At 52.9% G+C, this 19,428-nt stretch overlaps 2 protein-coding genes across 2 annotated transcripts; both read left to right on the top strand.

The window, feature by feature from the left end:
• Positions 1 to 217: 217 nt before the first annotated feature.
• C2 (complement C2) lies at positions 218 to 12,902 on the top strand. Its single transcript, XM_027099383.1, has 18 exons — positions 218 to 551; positions 713 to 922; positions 2,167 to 2,352; positions 4,176 to 4,349; positions 4,430 to 4,528; positions 4,722 to 4,855; positions 5,965 to 6,103; positions 6,737 to 6,877; positions 7,701 to 7,790; positions 10,475 to 10,615; positions 10,740 to 10,834; positions 10,931 to 11,042; positions 11,160 to 11,325; positions 11,436 to 11,512; positions 11,654 to 11,745; positions 11,950 to 12,076; positions 12,249 to 12,298; positions 12,449 to 12,902. Exons 1-18 carry the CDS (start codon positions 506 to 508, stop codon positions 12,623 to 12,625), a joined length of 2,256 nt encoding a protein of 751 aa, XP_026955184.1. The 5' UTR covers positions 218 to 505; the 3' UTR covers positions 12,626 to 12,902.
• Positions 12,903 to 13,001: 99 nt separating this feature from the next.
• On the top strand, positions 13,002 to 19,412 carry CFB (complement factor B). The gene is made up of 17 exons (XM_027099392.1): positions 13,002 to 13,497; positions 13,595 to 13,828; positions 14,257 to 14,442; positions 14,579 to 14,752; positions 14,973 to 15,322; positions 15,627 to 15,765; positions 16,089 to 16,220; positions 16,501 to 16,602; positions 16,693 to 16,830; positions 17,341 to 17,438; positions 17,575 to 17,692; positions 17,914 to 18,067; positions 18,176 to 18,252; positions 18,463 to 18,575; positions 18,676 to 18,808; positions 18,889 to 18,938; positions 19,240 to 19,412. Exons 1-17 carry the CDS (start codon positions 13,434 to 13,436, stop codon positions 19,384 to 19,386), a joined length of 2,409 nt encoding a protein of 802 aa, XP_026955193.1. The 5' UTR covers positions 13,002 to 13,433; the 3' UTR covers positions 19,387 to 19,412.
• Positions 19,413 to 19,428: the final 16 nt, after the last annotated feature.

The raw sequence follows: 19,428 nt of genomic DNA, 5'->3' as shown, positions 1-19,428 counted from the left end.
AGTATCAAGAATTTCTAGTTTAATCCCTTGGGAGTTTATGTTCAAGAAGACAGTCCTACTCTAGACTCTGAGGAAGTAAAATCCACTTGGGAAAACCCAAAAGAAAACTGAAACTTTACTTAAATAAACTGTTTTGCAATATCTCGGTTGGTTTGTGGGTTTGTGTGCTTTAAACTCTTCATGTGAGAGCATGCGTGCACTTGTGTCTGTGAGACGGTGGAAGTGGGGAGCAGTGTACAGAGCCTGTGGTGCAGATCAACTGACTCTATGGATGTGTCAGGATTAGGGAGACAGACCGGAAGTTTCACCCCCTCAGCTCAGTCCCCAATCCCTGATTATTTTTTCTCCTAACGAGAGAACATGCCCCCTACCTTCTGCCACTCCCTAGTTTTCTTTCTCTGGCAGCAGACAAAGCAGCTGCTGAGCCAGCTCTGGTTTTCGGGAAGTCAGATGACCTTTTCCCTCTCCCGGCTCTCTGCCTCTCCGTGCCCCTAAGGTAGACACCATGGACCCACTGATGGCCGTCCTTTGCCTGCTGCCCCTGTACCCAGGTAGGAGCAGGGGAGGGGGGATGCTGGGGTCCTGTGGGGCAAGGCCAGTGCTACCCAGATTGAGTTTCCATGTGTGAAATGGACAGTCTCTTCTGCTCTCCTTTTCTTATCCGTGCCTTTCTTCTTTTCTTCATTTCTGTGTCGTGTCCCCATGTCCGCAGGCTTGGCTACGACCGCTACCTCCTGCCCTCAGAACGTGAATATCTCTGGGGGCACTTTCACCCTCAGCAACGGCTGGGCCCCTGGGAGTATCCTCACCTACTCCTGCCCCCTGGGCTTTTACCCATACCCGGTGGCGACAAGCCTGTGCAAGAGCAACGGACGGTGGCATTTCCCGAGATCCACCCAGCGGACAAAGGCGGTCTGCAAACGTGAGGCTTCCCACCAGCGGCCACCCCAGGACTTCTACTTAGTTTACTCAGGGTGGGGCTTAATATGACTAGATGGGGTGGCAAAGCTTCTTTTCCACAGGGCTTTTCAAAATAGTGGGAAAATGTCAACTGCCCAATAGCAAGGCATCGGAGGCAGGCTCTGATGTAGATTGTGGGGTACCAAAGCCAGGGATGATTTTTTTTAAAATAAATTTATTTATTTTTGACTGAGTTGTGTCTTAGTTGCTGCCCACGGGCTTTCTCTAGTCGCGGTGAGTGGGGTCTGCCCTTTGTTGCGGTGCGCAGGTTTCTCACTGTGGTGGCTTGCTGCGGAGCACGGGCTCTAGGTGCACGGGCTTCAGTAGTTGTGGCACGCGGGCTCAGTAGTTGTAGCTCACGGGCTCTAGAGCACAGGCTCAGTAGTTGTGGTTCACCGGCTTAGTTGCTCTGTGGCATGTGGGATCTTCCCAGACCAGGGCTGGAACACGTGTCCCCTGCATTGGCGGGAGAACTCTTTTTTTTAAAAATAAATTTATTTATTTATTTAATTTTGGCTGCATTGGATCTTAGTTGCTACACGCGGGCTTTCCTCTAGTTGCAGCGAGCGGGGGCTATTCTTCTTTGTGGTGCACGGGCTTCTCATTGCAGTGGCTTCTCTTGTGGCAGGGCACAGGCTATAGGCACACGGGCTTCAGTAGCTGCAGCTCGCGGGCTCCAGAGCGCAGGTTCAGTAATTGTGACACACGGGCTTAGTTGATCCGTGGTATGTAGGATCTTCCTGGACCAGGGCTTGAACCCCTGTCCCCTGCGTTGGCAGGCGGATTCTCAACCGCTGTGCCACCAGGGAAGCCCAGGGATGATTGTTAGAATACTGAATAATTAACTGCACAGTACTGACCATTCGGGATGGATGCTGAATGGTCCTGGCATCCCCTGTTGTACCAGGAGTCACCCCTCTAGTTATCCACTCATGGGACGTCTGAGGACCCCAGGGGAGGGGCTGGGGTGGACATGGCCCTCAGGGGGCTGAGAGAAGTGGCTGTTTCTCAGTCTATTAGGTTGAACTGTGTGAAATTGCCAATATTCAACCAACTGCCCAAAGTAGCAATTTCACAGGCATCAACCTAATGTTTTGACAACCACCTGGCTCTACCCATGCATCCAAGCTGAACTTCACCCAGTTAGCGTCCAGCCCAGCTGTTATCCCTCCATCCTTATATTCTCATGTCCTTCTCTCCCTCCAGCTGTTCGCTGTCCAGCCCCTGTTACCTTTGAGAACGGCGTATACACCCCACGGCTGGGGTCCCACCCTGTGGGCGGCAACCTGAGCTTCGAGTGTGAGGATGGCTTCACACTGCGGGGCTCGCCGGTGCGGCACTGTCGCCCCAATGGCATGTGGGATGGGGAGACAGCTGTGTGTGACAACGGCGGTGAGTGCCCTGACAGATGGCTGCATGGGGGCAGGGATCTCCCAGGAGCCCTGGAACCAGATATGTGTGCAGGGAGCCTCTGTGGGGACAGGGGCCTGGTGTTTCTGGTGCCAAAATCATATTCCTAGATTTTGGTCCATTGAGGTCTATAGTCACACATCTCTGGCCTGTGGGGATCCTGGCTCAAGGAAGTTGGTGCTAAGCTTCAGATCCAACACAAAGGCTCCAAATACTCTGTCCAGCTTTTCCAAATGCCTCAAAGCCAGATTGGTATTTGGGCACCCTGGGCTACTGTAGGGAAGATATGATGAAGGGAATCAAGTGTCCGCTTAGGTGCCTTGCCTCAGGAGCCAGTTTGGGTTCCAAGCCTGGCTCTGATTTTGACAGCCTTTGGGCAGGTTATTTAACCTTTCTGTGCCTCAGTTTTCACATCTGTAAAATGAGGATGGTAAGAGTACTGACTGCATGGGGTTGCCGTGTGGATCAAGTGAGTTGCATCTGGAACAGCCCCTGGAATGTGCTAAGCACCACATATACTTTTGTCATGGTCATTACTGCCCCTGTGAAAGATGGGGGGGCTCTGCTCGACAGAAGTGGGGTTCCTGGGATTCCCTGGAGCCACATTTGCCTGTGGGCCTTGGAAGCTTCCTGGATCACAGTTCTAAATACACAATACAGAAGGTTCAGAGTCCATGAGATGGCAGGCCCATGCCCTCACCTGGTGCCCAGCTGTTGGCTCCCTATTTACGTCCTTGATTCTTTGACAATAGCCATCTATTCAAACATAAATATAATTCATTTGAAAATTGAGGTTTAAACTACCTAAAGCATACAAATCTTAAGTATTCAGCTTGATGAACTTTTATACCCACAAGCATCCTTTCACGTGTATCCACCCACGTAATCACCACCCAAGACCGAGGGTCCATTATATCAGGAGGTTGCCTCCTGTCCCCTCCCACAAGGTAACCACTCTTCGGACTTCTGTCTCCACAGATTCGTTTAGCTTATTCTTACACCTCATAGAAGTGGAATCATACAGAATGTGCTCTTTCGCATCTGTCTTCCTTTATTCAGATTCTGCCTGTGAGACGTATCCATGTTTTCCTGGGTATCAGCAGTTTGTTATTTTTTATTGCTTTGTAGTTCCATTTCATATTACAGTTTATCTATGCATTCTCCTGTTGATGGGTATTTGGGTTATTTCCGGTTTTTGGTTATTGTAAGTAAAACTCTATGAACATCCTTATGTGTGATTGGGTGCACTAGACACATTTCTCTTGATCATATTATCTAGGAGTGGAATTGCTGGGTCACACATTGGCATATGTTTTCTTTCAGAAGAGGCTGCAAACAGCTTCCTGATTGACACTCCAGCAATGTAACAGTTCTGGTTGTCCCACATCGTCTCTGACACTTGGAATTACCCATCTTTTTAGTTTTAGCCATTCTGGTGGGTGTGTGGTGATGTCTCATTGTTTGCAGATATTCTCTGTGGAGAGGTAGGGCTCCTTCCCTGAGGAAGCCAGCACCTTCCCTGAGGCTCTGGGATGGATACAGGCAGAGTCCCTGGGTTGGGATGGGTATGCTTTAGCTGGAAACTGGGCCACTGAGTTCTAAATCTTTTTCCCTACTTCAGGTTTTCTATCCACCCACCTGGGAGGCACAGCTGTGGTGTCTCCCAAGGGAGAGGCCAAGGGACCCGCAGAGGCTCTGAGGGTCTGTAGAGGAGGAAAAGCCTGGCGGGAAAAGGTGTCCGAGCAGCACCCAGAGGCTGAGGAGGCGGGTCCCTGCTCATCTCCATCTTCCTTTGCTCCTCACAGCCAGCCACTGCCCCAACCCGGGCATTGCCGCGGGTGCAGTGCGGACGGGGTCTCGCTTCGGCCTCGGCGACAAGGTCAGCTATCGCTGCACCTCGAATCTGGTGCTGACGGGGTCTGTGGAGCGAGAGTGCCAGGATGACGGGGTCTGGAGTGGGATGGAGCCCATCTGCCGCCGTGAGTAGCTGCTCTGACGCTCCTGAGACTCCTGGGCCCCCACCCCTGACCGCAGCTGACCCCGGTGGCTCTCCCCACAGAGCCCTACTCTTACGACTTTCCCGAGGATGTGGCCCCTGCCCTGGGCACCTCCTTGTCCCACCTACTTGGAACCACCAATCCCACCCAGAAGAAGAAGCGTGAGTGCTTGAAGTGGGGGTGGCAGGGTGCTGGGCGGGTGCAGGGGAGGGGCAAGCTTCCGAGGGACCAGGAGCCTCCGGTGGGCTCAGCGGGGCTGAGCTGACTGGAGAGGAGGTAGAGGGGCCTGATTGCCTTGGCAAGAGAGTGGGTAGGAGGTGGAGTCTGAATCTTCCCCTTCCACATTTCTTCCAGAAAACGTGGGCCGCAAAATACAAATCCAGCGCTCGGGTCACCTGAACCTCTACGTGCTCCTGGACGCATCTCAGAGTGTGGAGGAAGAGGACTTTGAAATCTTCAAGAAGAGCGCCTCCCACCTGGTGGACAGGGTCAGGAAATAGGAGCTCACACATACCAGCAGCCTTCCTGCACTCACGGTCTCTGTCTCCTTCCCTTCCTCAGAATCCCACTCACAGCCCGCCTCCTCCAAGAAGTCTTCCCAGATTACACACATGCCATGCAGGAATCACGGATTTAATTTAGAGGATCCTATTTTTCATTCCACAAACACTGTTGGGGTAGCTACTCTATGTCAGGCACTGTTCTGGGTGTGGGGGGACCTCAAAGATGAACAAGGCTGAGACCCCACTTTCTAGGAATTCATCATCTAGAACAGTGGTCTTCACAGAGGGGTACCCCAAATAAGCTTCTGGCGTGTGGCAGGAAAATACTGGTATCCATGGTGAATGATTGTAATTTAACTTAAATTAAGAACTTAATATTTAATAATTTCCTTTTAAAATTTCAATATTTTCTATATGTTTTAAAATGTGTATAATATATTTAAATAGTGATACCCTTTATAAGTATGAGTATACTTTATAAATACATATACCTATATTGAGGTACGTGCTCAGAATGTTTCGACTGACGAGGTGCATGAACGGAAGAGTTTGGAAACACTTGGTTCAGATTCCTTGCCAGGACTTTGCTTGGTAGTTATGCTTTTCCCAATAGTTTGTGTAGATATATGTTTTCCCTCCCAGCTATGTTTGAAAGAAGGCAGCTTTTGTGCTCCTTAGTGTCTCTCTTAAGACGTAAAGTTAAGTAACTCACTAAGCCGTGAGGCTGCAAAACTCGACAGACAAGTGCCGTTATGTTTGAATTCTACCTCCACCTCTTACCAGGGGTGTGATCTGGGGCAAGGTAAACAAGCCTCAGCTTCCTCATCTGTATAATGGGACCATCACGACCCTTCACAGCATTGAGGTGACGATTAAATGAAGAGTGAGCCAGTCAAAGAGAGGAGAGGACCAACGAATGTCACTTTCCTGGCTTCTTCAAGCAACCGTTTCCCAGGAAGGGACTCTCCAAGGGCCTTGCATCCGTCAGTCTCTGTCCAGGCTCTCTGCCTCCTCCAGGGCCTTTTGCTGGCTCCCTTACCAACTCCCCTTTGGTTTGGGAGCCTTTCACGCTACCTCTCATTTGCCCTTCACAGATCTTCAGCTTTGAGATCAAGGTTAGTGTCGCCATCATCACTTTTGCATCAAAGCCCAAAGTCATCATGTCTGTCCTGGACAGCAAATCCGAGGATGTGACTGAAGTGGCCCACAGTCTGGAAAACGCCCACTATAAAGGTATGATGTCATCGAATGAAGGTGATGGAAGTGGGGGCAGGGGATGAGCTCTCTGTGCCTGCAGAGATACTGGACAAGTTTGAGAGAGAGTGAGGCTTCTTGGTGGCACTCAGGTCCCAGGGCTCTGGAACTAAGGTTCCTTGGGTGCGGTGGCTTCCAAGTCAGGTTCATGGTCGGGCTCCTACCCAGCTCCTACCCAGTCCCAGCTCCTACCAGCTCCGGGCTGCCTCGCACGTGCTACATGTCCAGATGCATCATGCAGGCCTTTGGCTTCTCCTTGATGCCAGAACCACATGGTCTGGTTTTCATAGTCTCCTCATGTCATTAGGAAACTACCTGGGCGGTAGGTAGCAGACGGCTGAAAACAACCCACTTTCTTTGGAAACCCCATCTTTGAATCTTGGGACTTTAGGATGGCCTTTAGTGGGGTTATGCAATGAGCATTTCTAAAGGGAAAGGCTTTTAATGTCTGAACGGGCAATGATGCCAAATCTCTAACTGGACGTCAAAAGTCTGTGTTTATCAAGTCTATTGATAAATGCGTTTCCAGTGTTTGGGGAAAATAGAGTGACTCCCTTCTCCCAGGTGGTAGGTGGGAAGTTTAAGAGAGCTTTTCGTCTTCACATATTCCAGACCATGAAAACGGAACCGGGACCAACATCTACGAGGCCCTAAATTCTGTCTATATCATGATGAATAACCAAATGCGACGGCTCAGTATGAACACGGCGGCCTGGCAGGAGATCCGACACGCCATCATCCTTCTGACAGATGGTGGGTATCGTCATCTCTGTGAATGAGCCTGGCATAGTGGCAGGAGAAGCAATGTGGGGTCAGAGACCTGCATTCTGGTTCTCCCCTTGCCACTTAGGGCCTTGGTTTCTTATTTATAAAGTAGAAATAGTGTCGATGATGACGGTAATGACAACCGCAACAATTACTGATAATGGAAGCTGCCCTCCTTTCCGTACACAGTTTTGTTGTCGTTGTTTATTTTTTTAAATTTTTTTGGCCGCGCCACACGGCATGTGGGATCTTAGTTCCCTGACCAGTGATTGAACTCTCGCCCCCTGCAGTGGAAGCACGGAGTCTTAACCACTGGTCTGCCAGGGAAGTCCCCTTACACAGTTTTTATGAAGAGCAATTTAAGTACTTTGTGTAAAAGTGCTTTATGATTCTAAGTGTGAGTTATTGTTATTACCTGGGAGGTCACATAGAGGGAGCTGGATGGGGAGGCGTGACTCTGGACCAGTGATGTCGAAGTCCACCGACGGAAGGGCAGACTGGCTAGCGGATCTGGGCTCTGCCATTTATCTCTTGATTTTGTCCAAATTACATGGCTCCTCTAGAAATCAGATTTCTTGTCTATAAATGAGTAGACTCACACTTACTGGGGCTTCATGAGAATCAAATGAGATAAAGTGTAGGATGCCCCTGGCCCAGTGCTAAAGAACGTCAGTAAATAATGTATCTTGAAACTCGAGTAGGGAGTGTAGGTGTGGAGGTTCCCAGGATGAACGCTTCCCCTCTCTTCCAGGGCTGGGGGGAATCGTGATACATCACCCAGATGGACAATTCTTTTCCTTCCTCGTTCTAGGAAAGTCCAACATGGGTGGCTCTCCCAAGGTGGCTGTTGACAATATCAAGGAGGTCTTGAACATCAACCAGAAGAGGAAAGACTATCTGGGTGAGCCTCCGCCCCCGCCCCATCTGTGCTGCCCTGCAGGGGGGCCCAGGGCCCACAGCCAGGGGTTCTAGCATCTTGGCTGTATTTCTGTCGAGACCCCAGGCTGTGTTGTTCTGTATGAAGGCAGCCGAGTGTCACACTGAAGAGTAGTCAAACTGCCCGTGGTTTCAAACTTGGGTTCATCTTTGATTGGCTGTGGCCATGGGTTGTTTCTTTACTTGTCAGGATATAGTACAAGGACCTACCTCACTGGCCGATAAGGGCAAATGCTCAAACATTGCCTGGCACAGACAAACACAGTGTGCGGTGGCGGCCACCACCATCGTCATCGTCATCGTTTACATTCACCATCTGATGTTCCACAAACCTCTCCAGGAAGAAAAGGCCTGGATTCCTTATAGGGACTGTTCCTGGCCTTTCTTCCCTTGGCAGTGCAGATAACTAAGGCTCTGGAAGTTGCAGTCTCTGAAAGAACAGCTCCTCTAATCCAGACTAAACAAAAATTGCACTGACCTTTGACCAGAAAAGAACTTCAAAGAGAAATGCTCCAGATAAGAGAGGGCAGTTGGTTTTGAGGCCCCAAGTTTTACTTTCCCCTGGGTCCTCTCGTTTCTGTTCATGCCACCCACTTCACCTGCCCCTCGGAGGTAAGCGTATTCCTCTTGAAAACCCTGGCCTGAGGAAGGCAAATCACAAACTCCACTCCCTAACTCCTTAGCGTCACTGGGCCAGAGTTAAATGCTTGAACACACCTCATGAAAAAGAGGCAGGAACTGCAGGGAAATAGAGAAAACACGTGGGGCGTGATAACTGTCCAGTTCCCATCATAACTGCAAAAAAGGCCCATGAGGGGTACAAAGGGTGGGAGAAGACCAGACGCTATGGTCCACCCCAGGGCAGTTCTGACTGGCACCCACGCTGGCTCAGAGGCTGGTGTGGATGGCTGTGTGGGCCCAGGTTCTCCTGCGGGAAGAGATGGCTCCAGGGTCCTCTCCTAGAGCCGACATTTTGCAGAGGAAGACCAGATCTGAAGTTTTGCCTCCATGCTACATCATGAGTTCTTTTTTTTTTTCTTTTTTTCTGGTGTGTGGGCCTCTCACTGTTGCGGCCCCTCCCATCGCGGAGCACAGGCTCCGGACGCGCAGGCTCAGCGGCCATGGCTCATGGGCCCAGCCGCTCCGCGGCATGTGAGATCTTCCCGGACCAGGGCACGAACCCGCGTCCCCTGCATCGGCAGGCGGACTCTCAACCACTGCGCCACCAGGGAAGCCCCATGAGTTCTTTTTATTCATTTAGTCATTTGAAAGTACTCACTGAGAGCCTCTCCTGGGCCAGGCATCACTCTAAGAATACAGCTGTAAACAAAACAGAGGGAAATGCCTGTTACGTGGGGATGTCATTCTGGAAGGGGGCAATGTATTAGTTTTCTAGGGCTGTGGCAACAAATTATACAAATTTGGGTGGCATGAGACAACAGATATTTATTCTCTCATGTTTGGGAGGCCAGAAGTCCAAAATCAAGGTATCAGCAGGGCTATGCTCCCTCTGGAGGCTCTAGGCAAGACTCCTTCCTTACCACGTCCAGCTTCTGGTGGCCCAGGCACTCCTTGGCTTGTCGTAGGATCACTCAATCTTTTTTTTTTAAAATAAATTTATTTATTTTATTTATTTTTGGCTGCATTGGGTCTTCGTTGCTGCGCTCAGGCTTTCTCTAGTCATGGCGAGCGGGGGCTACTCTTCGTTGCAGTGCACGGGCTTCTCATTGCGGTGGCTTCTCTTGTTGTGGAGCACGGGATCTAGGCACACGGGCTCAGTAGTTGTGGCACACGGGCTTAGTTGCTCTGCAGCATGTGGGATCTTCCCAGTCCAGGGCTCGAACCCGTGTCCCTTGCATTGGCAGGCGGATTCTTAACCACAGCACCACCAGGGAATTCCCGGATCACTCAATCTTTGCCTCTGTCTTCACATCACTTTCTTTCCTGAGTGTATCTCTGTGTTGTCACATGGTTTTCTCTCTCTCTGTGTTTGTGTCCAGATTCCTCTATTGTTATAAAGGCATCAGATTATCACCCCTCCCCACCCCTGCCTCCATCCAGCATGACCTCATTTTAACTGATTATATCCACAAAGACACTATATCCAAACAAGGGCATATTCATAGGTCCTGGGGGTTAGGACTTGAACATATCTTTTGGGGAGACACAATTCTACTCACACTAGGCATTAAACAAAATAAATAAGGAAACCATATGGCACGGTAGATAGTGACACGTGCTAAGGTATAAAATGAAGCAGGGAAGGAATCGAAGTGTCTGGGGCCTTGCAGTTTTACACAAGGAGGCCAGGGAAGGCCTCCCTGAGATGGTGACATTTGAGTCGAAACTTAAAAAGGTAAGAAAGTGAGGCATGTAGAAGTCTGGGAGGAGGAGTGAACCAGGCAGAGACACAGTTCATGCAAAGGGCCTGAGGTGGGAGTGTGCCTGTCAGTTTGAGGAACTTCAAGGAGGCCATGTGGCTGGAAGAGAGTGAAGGGGGAGGAGTGGTAGGAAATGAGGTAGGTCGGGGGGAGGGAGGGGGATCCCGCTCATGTAGGGCTTTGTAGGATGCAGCGAGTTCGGAATTACAGTCTTCTGTCACGGGGTAGCCCCTCAGCCACAAGATTCTGGTGATTTCCTCCCCATCAGACATCTATGCCATCGGCGTGGGCAACCTGGATGTGGACTGGAGAGAGCTGAATGAGCTGGGGTCCAAGAAGGATGGCGAGAGGCATGCCTTCATTCTGAAGGACGTGAAGGCTCTGAGCCAGGTCTTTGAGCACATGCTGGGTGAGTGTGCTTTGCCCTCTCCACAGCGGTGTGGCCAGTGTGGAGCTGGCCAAGGGTCCACGCTGGCACCTGCTCGCGGTGCCCTGCACCAGCCTCCTTCACCATCTGCTCCTCACGCCCACAGATGTCTCCCAGCTCACGGACACCATCTGTGGGGTAGGGAACATGTCTGCCAATGCCTCTGCTCAGGAAAGGACACCCTGGCATGTCACTATTAAGGTACCAGGAAGGAGGGATGGGGCTTGGATCCCAGAGGTGACAGCGGCCATGAGCCAGAGACACAGCAGTCCCTGAAAATCACCTGTTCCCCTGCAGCCCAAGAGCCAGGAGACCTGCCGAGGGGCCCTCATCTCGGACCAGTGGGTCCTGACAGCTGCTCACTGCCTCCACAACGCCGAGGCCCACCCCCTGTGGAGGGTCAGCGTGGGTAAGGAAGGGCCTGCACCCGCTTCCCGACCCCGTGGGCAGAGCTCCCACCCCTTGCCCCTAGCCTCTGGCCCCTTCAGCAGCCCTGGTCCAGCCTAATCTGCCACATTGTTTCCAGGGGATCCCAACTTCCAGTGGGGCAAAGAATTCCAAGTTGAGAAGGCGGTGATCTCCTCGGGGTTCAATGTCTTTGCCAAGAAGAATCAGGGAATCCCGGAGTTCTATGGCGATGACATCGCTCTGCTAAAGCTGGCCCAGAAAGTGAAGATGTCTACCCATGCCAGGTGCCGGAGTCTGGGATGGGAGGGTGCCCTCTGGGCGAGAAGTGCTCTGGGGAGTGCTGTAGGAGGGGACACCAAGGACGGGCCTCTGTGACCCTTGTCCTTCTCCTCAGGCCTATCTGCCTTCCCTGCACGGTGGGGGCCAATCTGGCTCTGCGGAGACTTCCAGGCAGCACCTGCAGAGACCACGGTGAGTGCTGGGCTTAGGGTGCATGAAGAACTGGGATCAGGGCTTGGGGGTTGATGACATGGGCTGTGCTGCAGTTCCCAAGTCGGGAGTCTGGACGCTGGGTAAAGGGACCAGTACTGACATCCTTTTCCTTGACTGTAGAGAGTGAACTTCTGAACAAATTGAGCATTCCTGCTCATTTTGTGGCTTTGAATGGGAACAAGCTGAACGTTAACCTCAAGACAGGGTCAGAGGTGAGGGTCTCGGGTCCAGTATGCTGTGGGGGGATGGGATCCCCCTGTGGCAACTTCCAGAACGTCTCTCTTCATCCCCTAGCTCTGAGCGCTTTCTCCATCTGACTCCAAGTCGCCCCTCCTCCAGGCCTAGCTGCACTTCCAGGTGTCCCCCGGGCCTGCCTGCTCACTCCATCCTTCTGTCCTATTCCACCCCTACTGCAGTGGGCAAACTGTGTCAAGGTCGTCTCCCAAGACAAAACCACGTTCCCCAACTTGACAGATGTCAGAGAGGTGGTGACAGACCAGTTCCTATGCAGTGGGATGCAGGGGGATGACAATCCCTGCAAGGGTGAGCCCCCTCCCCCCACTTCTCATCCCCAGTCCCCACCCTGGAGTCTGGATTCCTGAGGGGAAGGCCACCTGTGTCCCTCTGGCCAGCTCGCATGCCAGGACACCGGTGCACCACCCTGATGCGGCGATGAGAGTCAGGATGACAGTCTCTTGTCCCTCCTTTCTGGCAGGAGAATCTGGGGGAGCAGTTTTCCTTGAGCGGAGGTTCAGGTTTTTTCAGGTGAGGAGAGAGGGGGGAAGCTCGCAGGACTGGAGTTACAGGATCTTGGCCTTGCGGAGGCACGAGGCAGGCCTTCGAAGGAACTAAGGAGGTTGGGGCTTGGGGCTGGGACCGGGGCAGCGTCCCCACCCCAACCTCTCCTTCTTTCAGGTGGGCCTGGTGAGCTGGGGTCTCTACAACCCCTGTGGCAGCTCTGATAAGAACTCCCGCAAAAGTGCGCCCCGTGGCAGGGTGCCACCGCCACGAGATTTCCACATCAATCTCTTCCACATGCAGCCCTGGCTGAGACAGCACCTGGAGGGCGTCCTGAACTTTTTGCCCCTCTGATCACAGCCACTGAGCCCTTTGCTGTCCCACCAGGACCAGCCATCTCTCCCGTCTCCTACCACCGAACGTCCACCCTCAGCCTCCATGACCCATCCGCACGCCTTGCTCTGAGCGCATGCCTGCTTCCAGGATCCCGAAGCAGCGGCACATCCACGCTGGGGAAGCCCTGGCGCTCCTGCCAGTGCGGACCCCACCCTCTGCTTTACTTGCCTCACTCTCCTTCCACTTTCACAGGGAATTACCTGGCTATGAAATTAATAAAAATCAATGATTTCCACATCTGTCTGTGCCTCTGCCTGGGGGCTGGCCTGGGGGGAGAGAGAGGCCAGAATGATTCCAGGAACGGCAAGAAGGCAGGTCAGAGACCCTGCTGGACAAACAATGGCTGGACTCTGCTCCATAACAGAGTCAACAGGGGAGCCAGTGAGGGCCTTATATCTAGTCCCCAAGGGGGAGGTCTGGGCTTGTTGGGGAGGAACTGGAGCTGAGAGGAGGTGCTGACAGGCAGAGTCCTGGACCTTGGGCAGCAAAAGGTGGGGTTTTGCAGTTTCCATTTCCTTGATTGGCAGTGGGGCCCTCCCACTCGGACATTCCGGAAAGTGACATGGGTAGGGTGGGTGGAGCGGGCAGCAGGTGCGAGAACACAGATTGCGTAAAAGGCTGGAGGCTGTGAGGGGCAGGGGAAGGACGTGTGACCAGGCTCAGGTCTGGAGTTTCAGCTTGGCCATCGAGCCAAGCAGACACGCAGCAGGAGCCAGGAGAGGCCACCCTGCCACCAGCCCCAGTTTCTCTCCTGTCTTCTGTCACCATGGGGAGCAAACGCAGCCCCCAACTCTGCCTGGTACCCTTGATCCTGGGCCTCTTGTCTGGAGGTAAGTGAGGTCACAGCCCCCCTCCCCCCCACCCCTGCTGCCCCCAGGATCTTTCCTTGGCCTTGTGAGGCTGGGCTTCACCAGCCTTTCTCTTTAGGTGTGAGCATGACGCCATTGCCTGAGGCTGGGCCCCAGAGCCCCTGCTCTCTGGAGGGAGTAGAGATCAAAGGTGGCTCCTTCCGGCTTCTCAAGGCGGGCCAGTCACTGGAGTACTTGTGTCCTTCTGGCTTCTACCCATACCCTGTGCAGATTCGTACCTGCAGATCCACGGGATCCTGGAGCACCCTGCAGACCCAAGACAAAAAGATTGTCAAGAGGGCCGAATGCAAAGGTTGGAGGGCAGTGAGGATGGGCCTGGGCCAGCGGAGGGACGGAGCAGGTGGTGGCCAAGGTCCAGACCTGGATAAGATTAGACTTGTGTGGAGACCAGGCAGGCTGACAAGTTGGGCTGAGCAAGGGTAGGAGCTGAGCAAGGGCTGGAGGTGGGATGGAGGGAGAATGAAGGGGAGCTAACCTTTACTAAGCATTTACCCCGTGTCAGGCAGCCCTGGCAGTTCAAAGAACACTCAGAAATGGGGAGGGGGGAGTGGCAGGATTCCCCAGGGGTTGAGGTACCCTCCAGGGGTCAAGGGTAGCAGCTGATCCTGTAGGACTGAGAAGGTGCTGTTTCTCAGTGACAGGGTCCCTGAGACTAGGAGGGATATCTTAAAGGGCAGTCCTTCCATCTCAGTAACGTCTACTTGTTCTCCTCCCCCAAAGCAATTCGCTGTCCCAGACCGCAGGACTTTGAGAACGGGGAGTACTGGCCCCGGGCCCCCTACTACAATTTGAGTGATGAGATCTCTTTCCACTGCTATGATGGTTACAATCTCCGGGGCTCTGCCAATCGCACCTGCCAGGCGACGGGTCGGTGGGACGGGGAAACGGCCATCTGTGACGATGGAGGTGAGAAGCGCCCCCCTTTCCCACGACACGACCTTCTTCCCGACCACCCTCAGCCTGAGGAACTGGCACCGTAGCTCTTGTGCTCTACCTTGCCCTCAGGCTTTGGCCCTTACCTCCATGTCTCATGCTTCTGCAGCGGGGTACTGCCTGAACCCGGGCATCCCCATTGGCACAAGGAAGGTGGGCAGCCAGTACCGCCTTGAAGACACTGTCACCTACTACTGCAGCCGGGGGCTCACCCTACGTGGCTCCAAGCAGCGAACATGTCAGGAAGGTGGCTCTTGGAGTGGAACGGAGCCTTCTTGCCAAGGTGACCCTTGATCCGTACCCTCACGTCAGATCCTGCTCTCCCATCCTCACATTCCCACACCAGAGCACTGCCTTCTCCCCCTACTGCAACCCAGCTCCTTCCTCACTTCTAAACCTCCCCGAAGAACTTCTGAGCCCTTCCCACCCTGGAAACCCACCATCTCTCGTCACTATGTCCCTGACCCTCCCAGACATTTGACCTGCTTTCTGACTTCTCCCAGACTCCTTTATGTACGATACTCCTGCAGAGGTGGCCGAAGCCTTCCTGTCTTCCCTGACAGAGACCATAGAAGGAGTTGATGCTGAGGATGGGCACAGCCCAGGTTTGAAGATAGAGAGGGGAGGCAGGGCAGGGAATTGGGGGTGGGAGGAGGATGGAGAAGGGGCAGGAGAACCATGCCTCCTGGAGCCTGAGTGTCTCTCTTGGCACCCAGGGGAACAACAGAAGAGGAAGATTATCCTGGACCCCTCGGGCTCCATGAACATCTACCTGGTGCTGGATGGATCAGACAGCATTGGGTCCCACAACTTCACAGGGGCCAAGAGGTGTCTCAGCAACTTCATTGAGAAGGTGGGGCCCCCTCCCCCTGAATGTGGGGACCCTGAATGGACCTCACTGCCCTGCCAGGACTAGCTCCCTGATGCTCCCAGCCCCTCTGAGCCACAGGGTCCCAGAAAATCTCCAGGTCCTATTCTGTCTTCCTTTCCTTTTACTGGAAGCAGTTTCTTGATCTTTAACCCAGACTCCTCCATGAACCCCAGGGTGATGAGTCTCTTACGATGTCCTTCACTGTCTGTCCCAGTAAAGCTGCTGAATTCTCCCAGCCATATATTCTACTTTCAGTGCCATGACCCCTTGCTCCCCTCACCCACAGGTGGCAAGTTATGGGGTGAGGCCAAAATATGGTCTAGTGACATATGCCACAGACCCCAAAGTTTTGATCAGAGTGTCTGACCCAAAGAGCAGCGATGCAGACTGGGTCACAGAGCAGCTCAACCAAATCAACTACGAAGGTCAGAAGTCAGGGAAGGGAATGGTGGGAGGTTCGCTTTGGGGTCAGAGAGGTCCGAAGTTTCAGGAGTGTTGTGGGGAGGGCAGTGAGACAAGGAGGACTACTTTTTAATCCATGGATGGGCAGCAGGGTCATTGGAAAATGGGGGTTTTTGGTGGGAACGCTTTGGAACTGAGATGGTCACTTTGTTGTCAAAGGGAAGTCACTGGGGTGACAATTAACTCAAAAAGTTGACAGATGTGGATCTCAGTTGCTGCTAGGCCTCTGGGGTCAAGGATGGCTTGGAAGTCCAGGTGGAGGTGATGATTTCTTCCCTTTCCACAGACCACAAGTTGAGGGCAGGGACTAACACCAAGAAGGCTCTCCTGGAAGTATACAACATGATGAGCAGGGAAGTGAACAAACTCCCTGAAGCCTGGAACCGCACCCGCCACGTCATCCTCCTCATGACTGATGGTCAGAGGGACTGTTCCCCTGCCTCTGACTCCCCACCCTCTCCAACCAGCGTGTGGCCCTGAAGTCCACGTGTAGCGCTGGGCTCACGGTTGGGGGCCTGAATGCTGCCCTTTCCTGTGAACCTTTATGAGGAGGGACCTTTCTCGCCACCATCTCTCACGTCCATCTCCCCCCCAACCTGCTCACTCCGCTGTATATGTCACTCCTTCTGGCCAGTTTATCTTCCTTGACCCTCTTCCTTCCTTGTCTCCCACCTTCATGGTCCTGGTCTCTCCTGCAGGCTTGCACAACATGGGTGGGGATCCAGTCTCTGTCATTCACGATATCCGGGACTTGCTGGACATTGGTAGAAATCGCAAAAAGCCCAGGGAGGATTATCTGGGTGAGTTTTATTGCCTAGGACTCAGCACCCCACTTTCTTAGCTCCTGCCCCCCAGGGCCTGGACCCTCACTCTCCCTTTTTCTCTCCCAGACATCTATGTGTTTGGGGTTGGGCCTCTGGTGGACCAAGACAGCATCAATGCTTTGGCTTCCAAGAAGGATAAGGAGCAACACGTGTTCAAACTCAAGGACATAGATAACCTGGAGGATGTTTTCATACAAATGCTTGGTAGGAAGATATCAGAAGGGGATAAGGAGATGGTCAGGAAACTCAGCTCTCCCCAGACCCCTCAAGGTCACTCGTTCTTCCACCCCTCCTGAAGCCCTGGCAGTCTGCAAGTTCTTTCTCATTCCTCCTTGTCTACCTCCGTGTCATTATTCTTGCTTCCTGGTACTGCCCACTCCCTGATCTTAGAATCACAGAGTTCTGAATGATGCAGAGATCTTTCCTAAGTCCCTCGTTTTACAGATGTGGGAACTGGGGCCAAGAGAGGTCAAGGAACGACAAGTTAGCAAGAGCTGGGCCTGAAAACATCCAGCTCTCTGATCTTTGTTCCCCGTTCTTTTCACGATACCACAGTGGTTCCCTGCCCTCAATGTAAGGAAACAAGTGCCCCTGCCTTCCCTTTCCTCCTATGGCATCTGGTCCCCATAGACATGTAGGCGTCCCTCCCCGAAAGGCTGCTGCCATTCGGAAATGAAGTGTCCCGGCTTTCAGTACAATCTCCTTTCTTGCCAGATGAAACCCGGACTCTGGGTCTTTGCGGCATGGTTTGGGAGCACAAGAAAGGTACTGACTATCACAAGCAACCATGGCAGGCCAAGATCTCAGTCACTGTGAGTGCAGTGTCCTGGCAGCGGGGACTTATGGGAGGGCAGGGCAGGGTGAAACGAAGGTCGGGGGAAGGGCAAAGTGTTCATAGATGGTGTTGTCTGTGAAAGCCAAGCTTTCCCTCTGCCGCTCTCTTCCCAGCGTCCTTTGAAGGGACACGAGAGCTGTATGGGTGCTGTGGTGTCTGAGTACTTTGTGCTGACAGCGGCTCACTGTTTCACTGTGGATGACGAGAAACACTCAGTCAAGGTCAGCGTGGGTAAGGACGCAACCAATCAATCCGGAGCTTCAGCCACGCCCTCTGGGCAGAACCTCCCCCTCTCTTCAAGAGGCCACACTCCACCTGACCTCAACGCAGCCCCTTCCCTTGCACGCTGGACCACTTAGGGATGAGGAAGACTTGAGTTAGGGATGACATGGGGGCAGGAGACTGCCTACAGAGTAGTGGGTGGTCTAGAGGTACCCACTCTCCTACTTCAGGAGGGACGAAGCAGGAGTGCGAGATAGAAGAAGTCCTATTTCACCCAAACTACGACCTCAATGCGAAAAAAGCAGAAGGTATTCCTGAATTTTATGACTATGACGTGGCCCTCATCAAGCTCAAGAAGAAGCTCAAGTACAGTGAGACCATCAGGTGAGCCATCTGGATTCCCAAAGAGAAAAGGCTGCGAAAGGCAGGGCTGGAAGACTGGGGCAGGTCCAGGGTTCACCATCCCCAAATTTTCCCATCTCTCCTCAATAGGCCCATTTGTCTCCCCTGCACTGAGGGATCGAATCAAGCTTTGAGGCTTCCACATTCAACCACGTGCCAGCAACAGAGTAAGACAGTATCAGGGAGAGTAGCGTAAGGGTGAGGTTCTGAGAGACAAGGGAGGCATGAGAGGGAGCTGCAGGAAGGGCAGGTGATGCCCAGCCGTCTCTAGCTCACAGGAAGGGGTGGAAGAACATTTGCTGAGTGACAAAGACAAAGGACAAGGACAATGGGGGAAGGGAGAGTGCTGAAATGACCCAGTCTGTCTATTCGTCCAGTGCAAGAGCTGCTCCCGGCAAAGGATATCAAAGCTCTGTTTGTGTCCGAGCTGTCTAAGGATCATAAGAAGACACTGATTCGGAAGGAGGTCTACATCAAGAATGGGGAAAAGGTGAGGAATGTGGGATCCTGAGGTCCTTTAAGCCCCAATTCTTCCTAAGCAAGCTTTGTTCATCACTCCTCTCCTGCGTGCATCCCCACCTCACCTACAGAAAACTGGCTGTGAGAGGGATGCTCTACGTGCCATAGGCTATGACAAAGTCAAGGACGTCTCTGAAGTAGTCACCCCCAGGTTCCTTTGCACCGGAGGGGTGGCTCCCTATGCTGACCCCAACACTTGCAAAGGTGAGAGAAGGCTCTTTGGTTGTGCTCTAAGTTCCTGAGGCCCAAGAGTCTTTTCCCCTACAGCTTCTCCCTCCCTGTAGGTGATTCTGGTGGTCCCCTGTTTATTCACAAGAAGAGTCGCTTCATTCAAGTGAGTTTCCCCTTTCCTCTCTGTGGGGAGATGCCAAGTAGTCAGCATGGCCCCCAAAGCAGGAAAGCTCACTGCCTGTGGCTGGAAAGGGGAGGGTGGAGCCTGCCTCACCTTTGGACTCTTCCTTGAACTGGCCAACTTAGGGGTGTGTGTCTGATCTGTGTGCCAGGGGATAGGACTGAGCTGGGCCCCTAGTCTAACCCTCCCAGGTCAGCTCAGATGCAGCTGGGAGTAGCTGCGCTCCCTGGGATTAGGAAGGAATTCTACCAAATGGTTCCTGGGACGCCCTCGCCCTCTTCAGGTTGGTGTGATCAGCTGGGGCGTTGTGGACGTCTGCAAGGGGCAGCAACAGGTACCTGCTTACGCCCGAGACTTTCACATCAACCTCTACCAAGTGCTGCCCTGGCTCAAGGAAAAACTCCAAGATGAGGATCTGGGTTTTCTATAAGGGGTTTCCTGTTGGAAACGGGCATGAGATCAAATTAAAACA

Source organism: Aethalodelphis obliquidens, unplaced genomic scaffold, assembly GCF_003676395.1.
Source record: "Aethalodelphis obliquidens isolate GAN/ISIS:26980383/991018 unplaced genomic scaffold, ASM367639v1 scaffold131, whole genome shotgun sequence".
Taxonomy (NCBI): Eukaryota; Metazoa; Chordata; class Mammalia; order Artiodactyla; family Delphinidae; genus Aethalodelphis; species Aethalodelphis obliquidens.
Note: the sequence above shows the minus strand (reverse complement) of the source record. Positions and strands in the feature narration are given on the sequence as shown.

Bases quoted from the DNA above. Each gene is read 5' to 3' on its own strand.
- C2 (XM_027099383.1), top strand. From the start codon at position 506: ATGGACCCACTGATGGCCGTCCTTTGCCTGCTGCCCCTGTACCCAG. The intron at 552-712 runs GTAGGAGCAGGG...CCATGTCCGCAG, and splicing joins CCTGCTGCCCCTGTACCCAG to GCTTGGCTACGACCGCTACC. The intron at 7,791-10,474 runs GTGAGCCTCCGC...CCTCCCCATCAG, and splicing joins GAAGAGGAAAGACTATCTGG to ACATCTATGCCATCGGCGTG.
- CFB (XM_027099392.1), top strand. From the start codon at position 13,434: ATGGGGAGCAAACGCAGCCCCCAACTCTGCCTGGTACCCTTGATCCTG. The intron at 13,498-13,594 runs GTAAGTGAGGTC...CTTTCTCTTTAG, and splicing joins CCTGGGCCTCTTGTCTGGAG to GTGTGAGCATGACGCCATTG. The intron at 18,253-18,462 runs GTAAGACAGTAT...CTATTCGTCCAG, and splicing joins AACCACGTGCCAGCAACAGA to TGCAAGAGCTGCTCCCGGCA.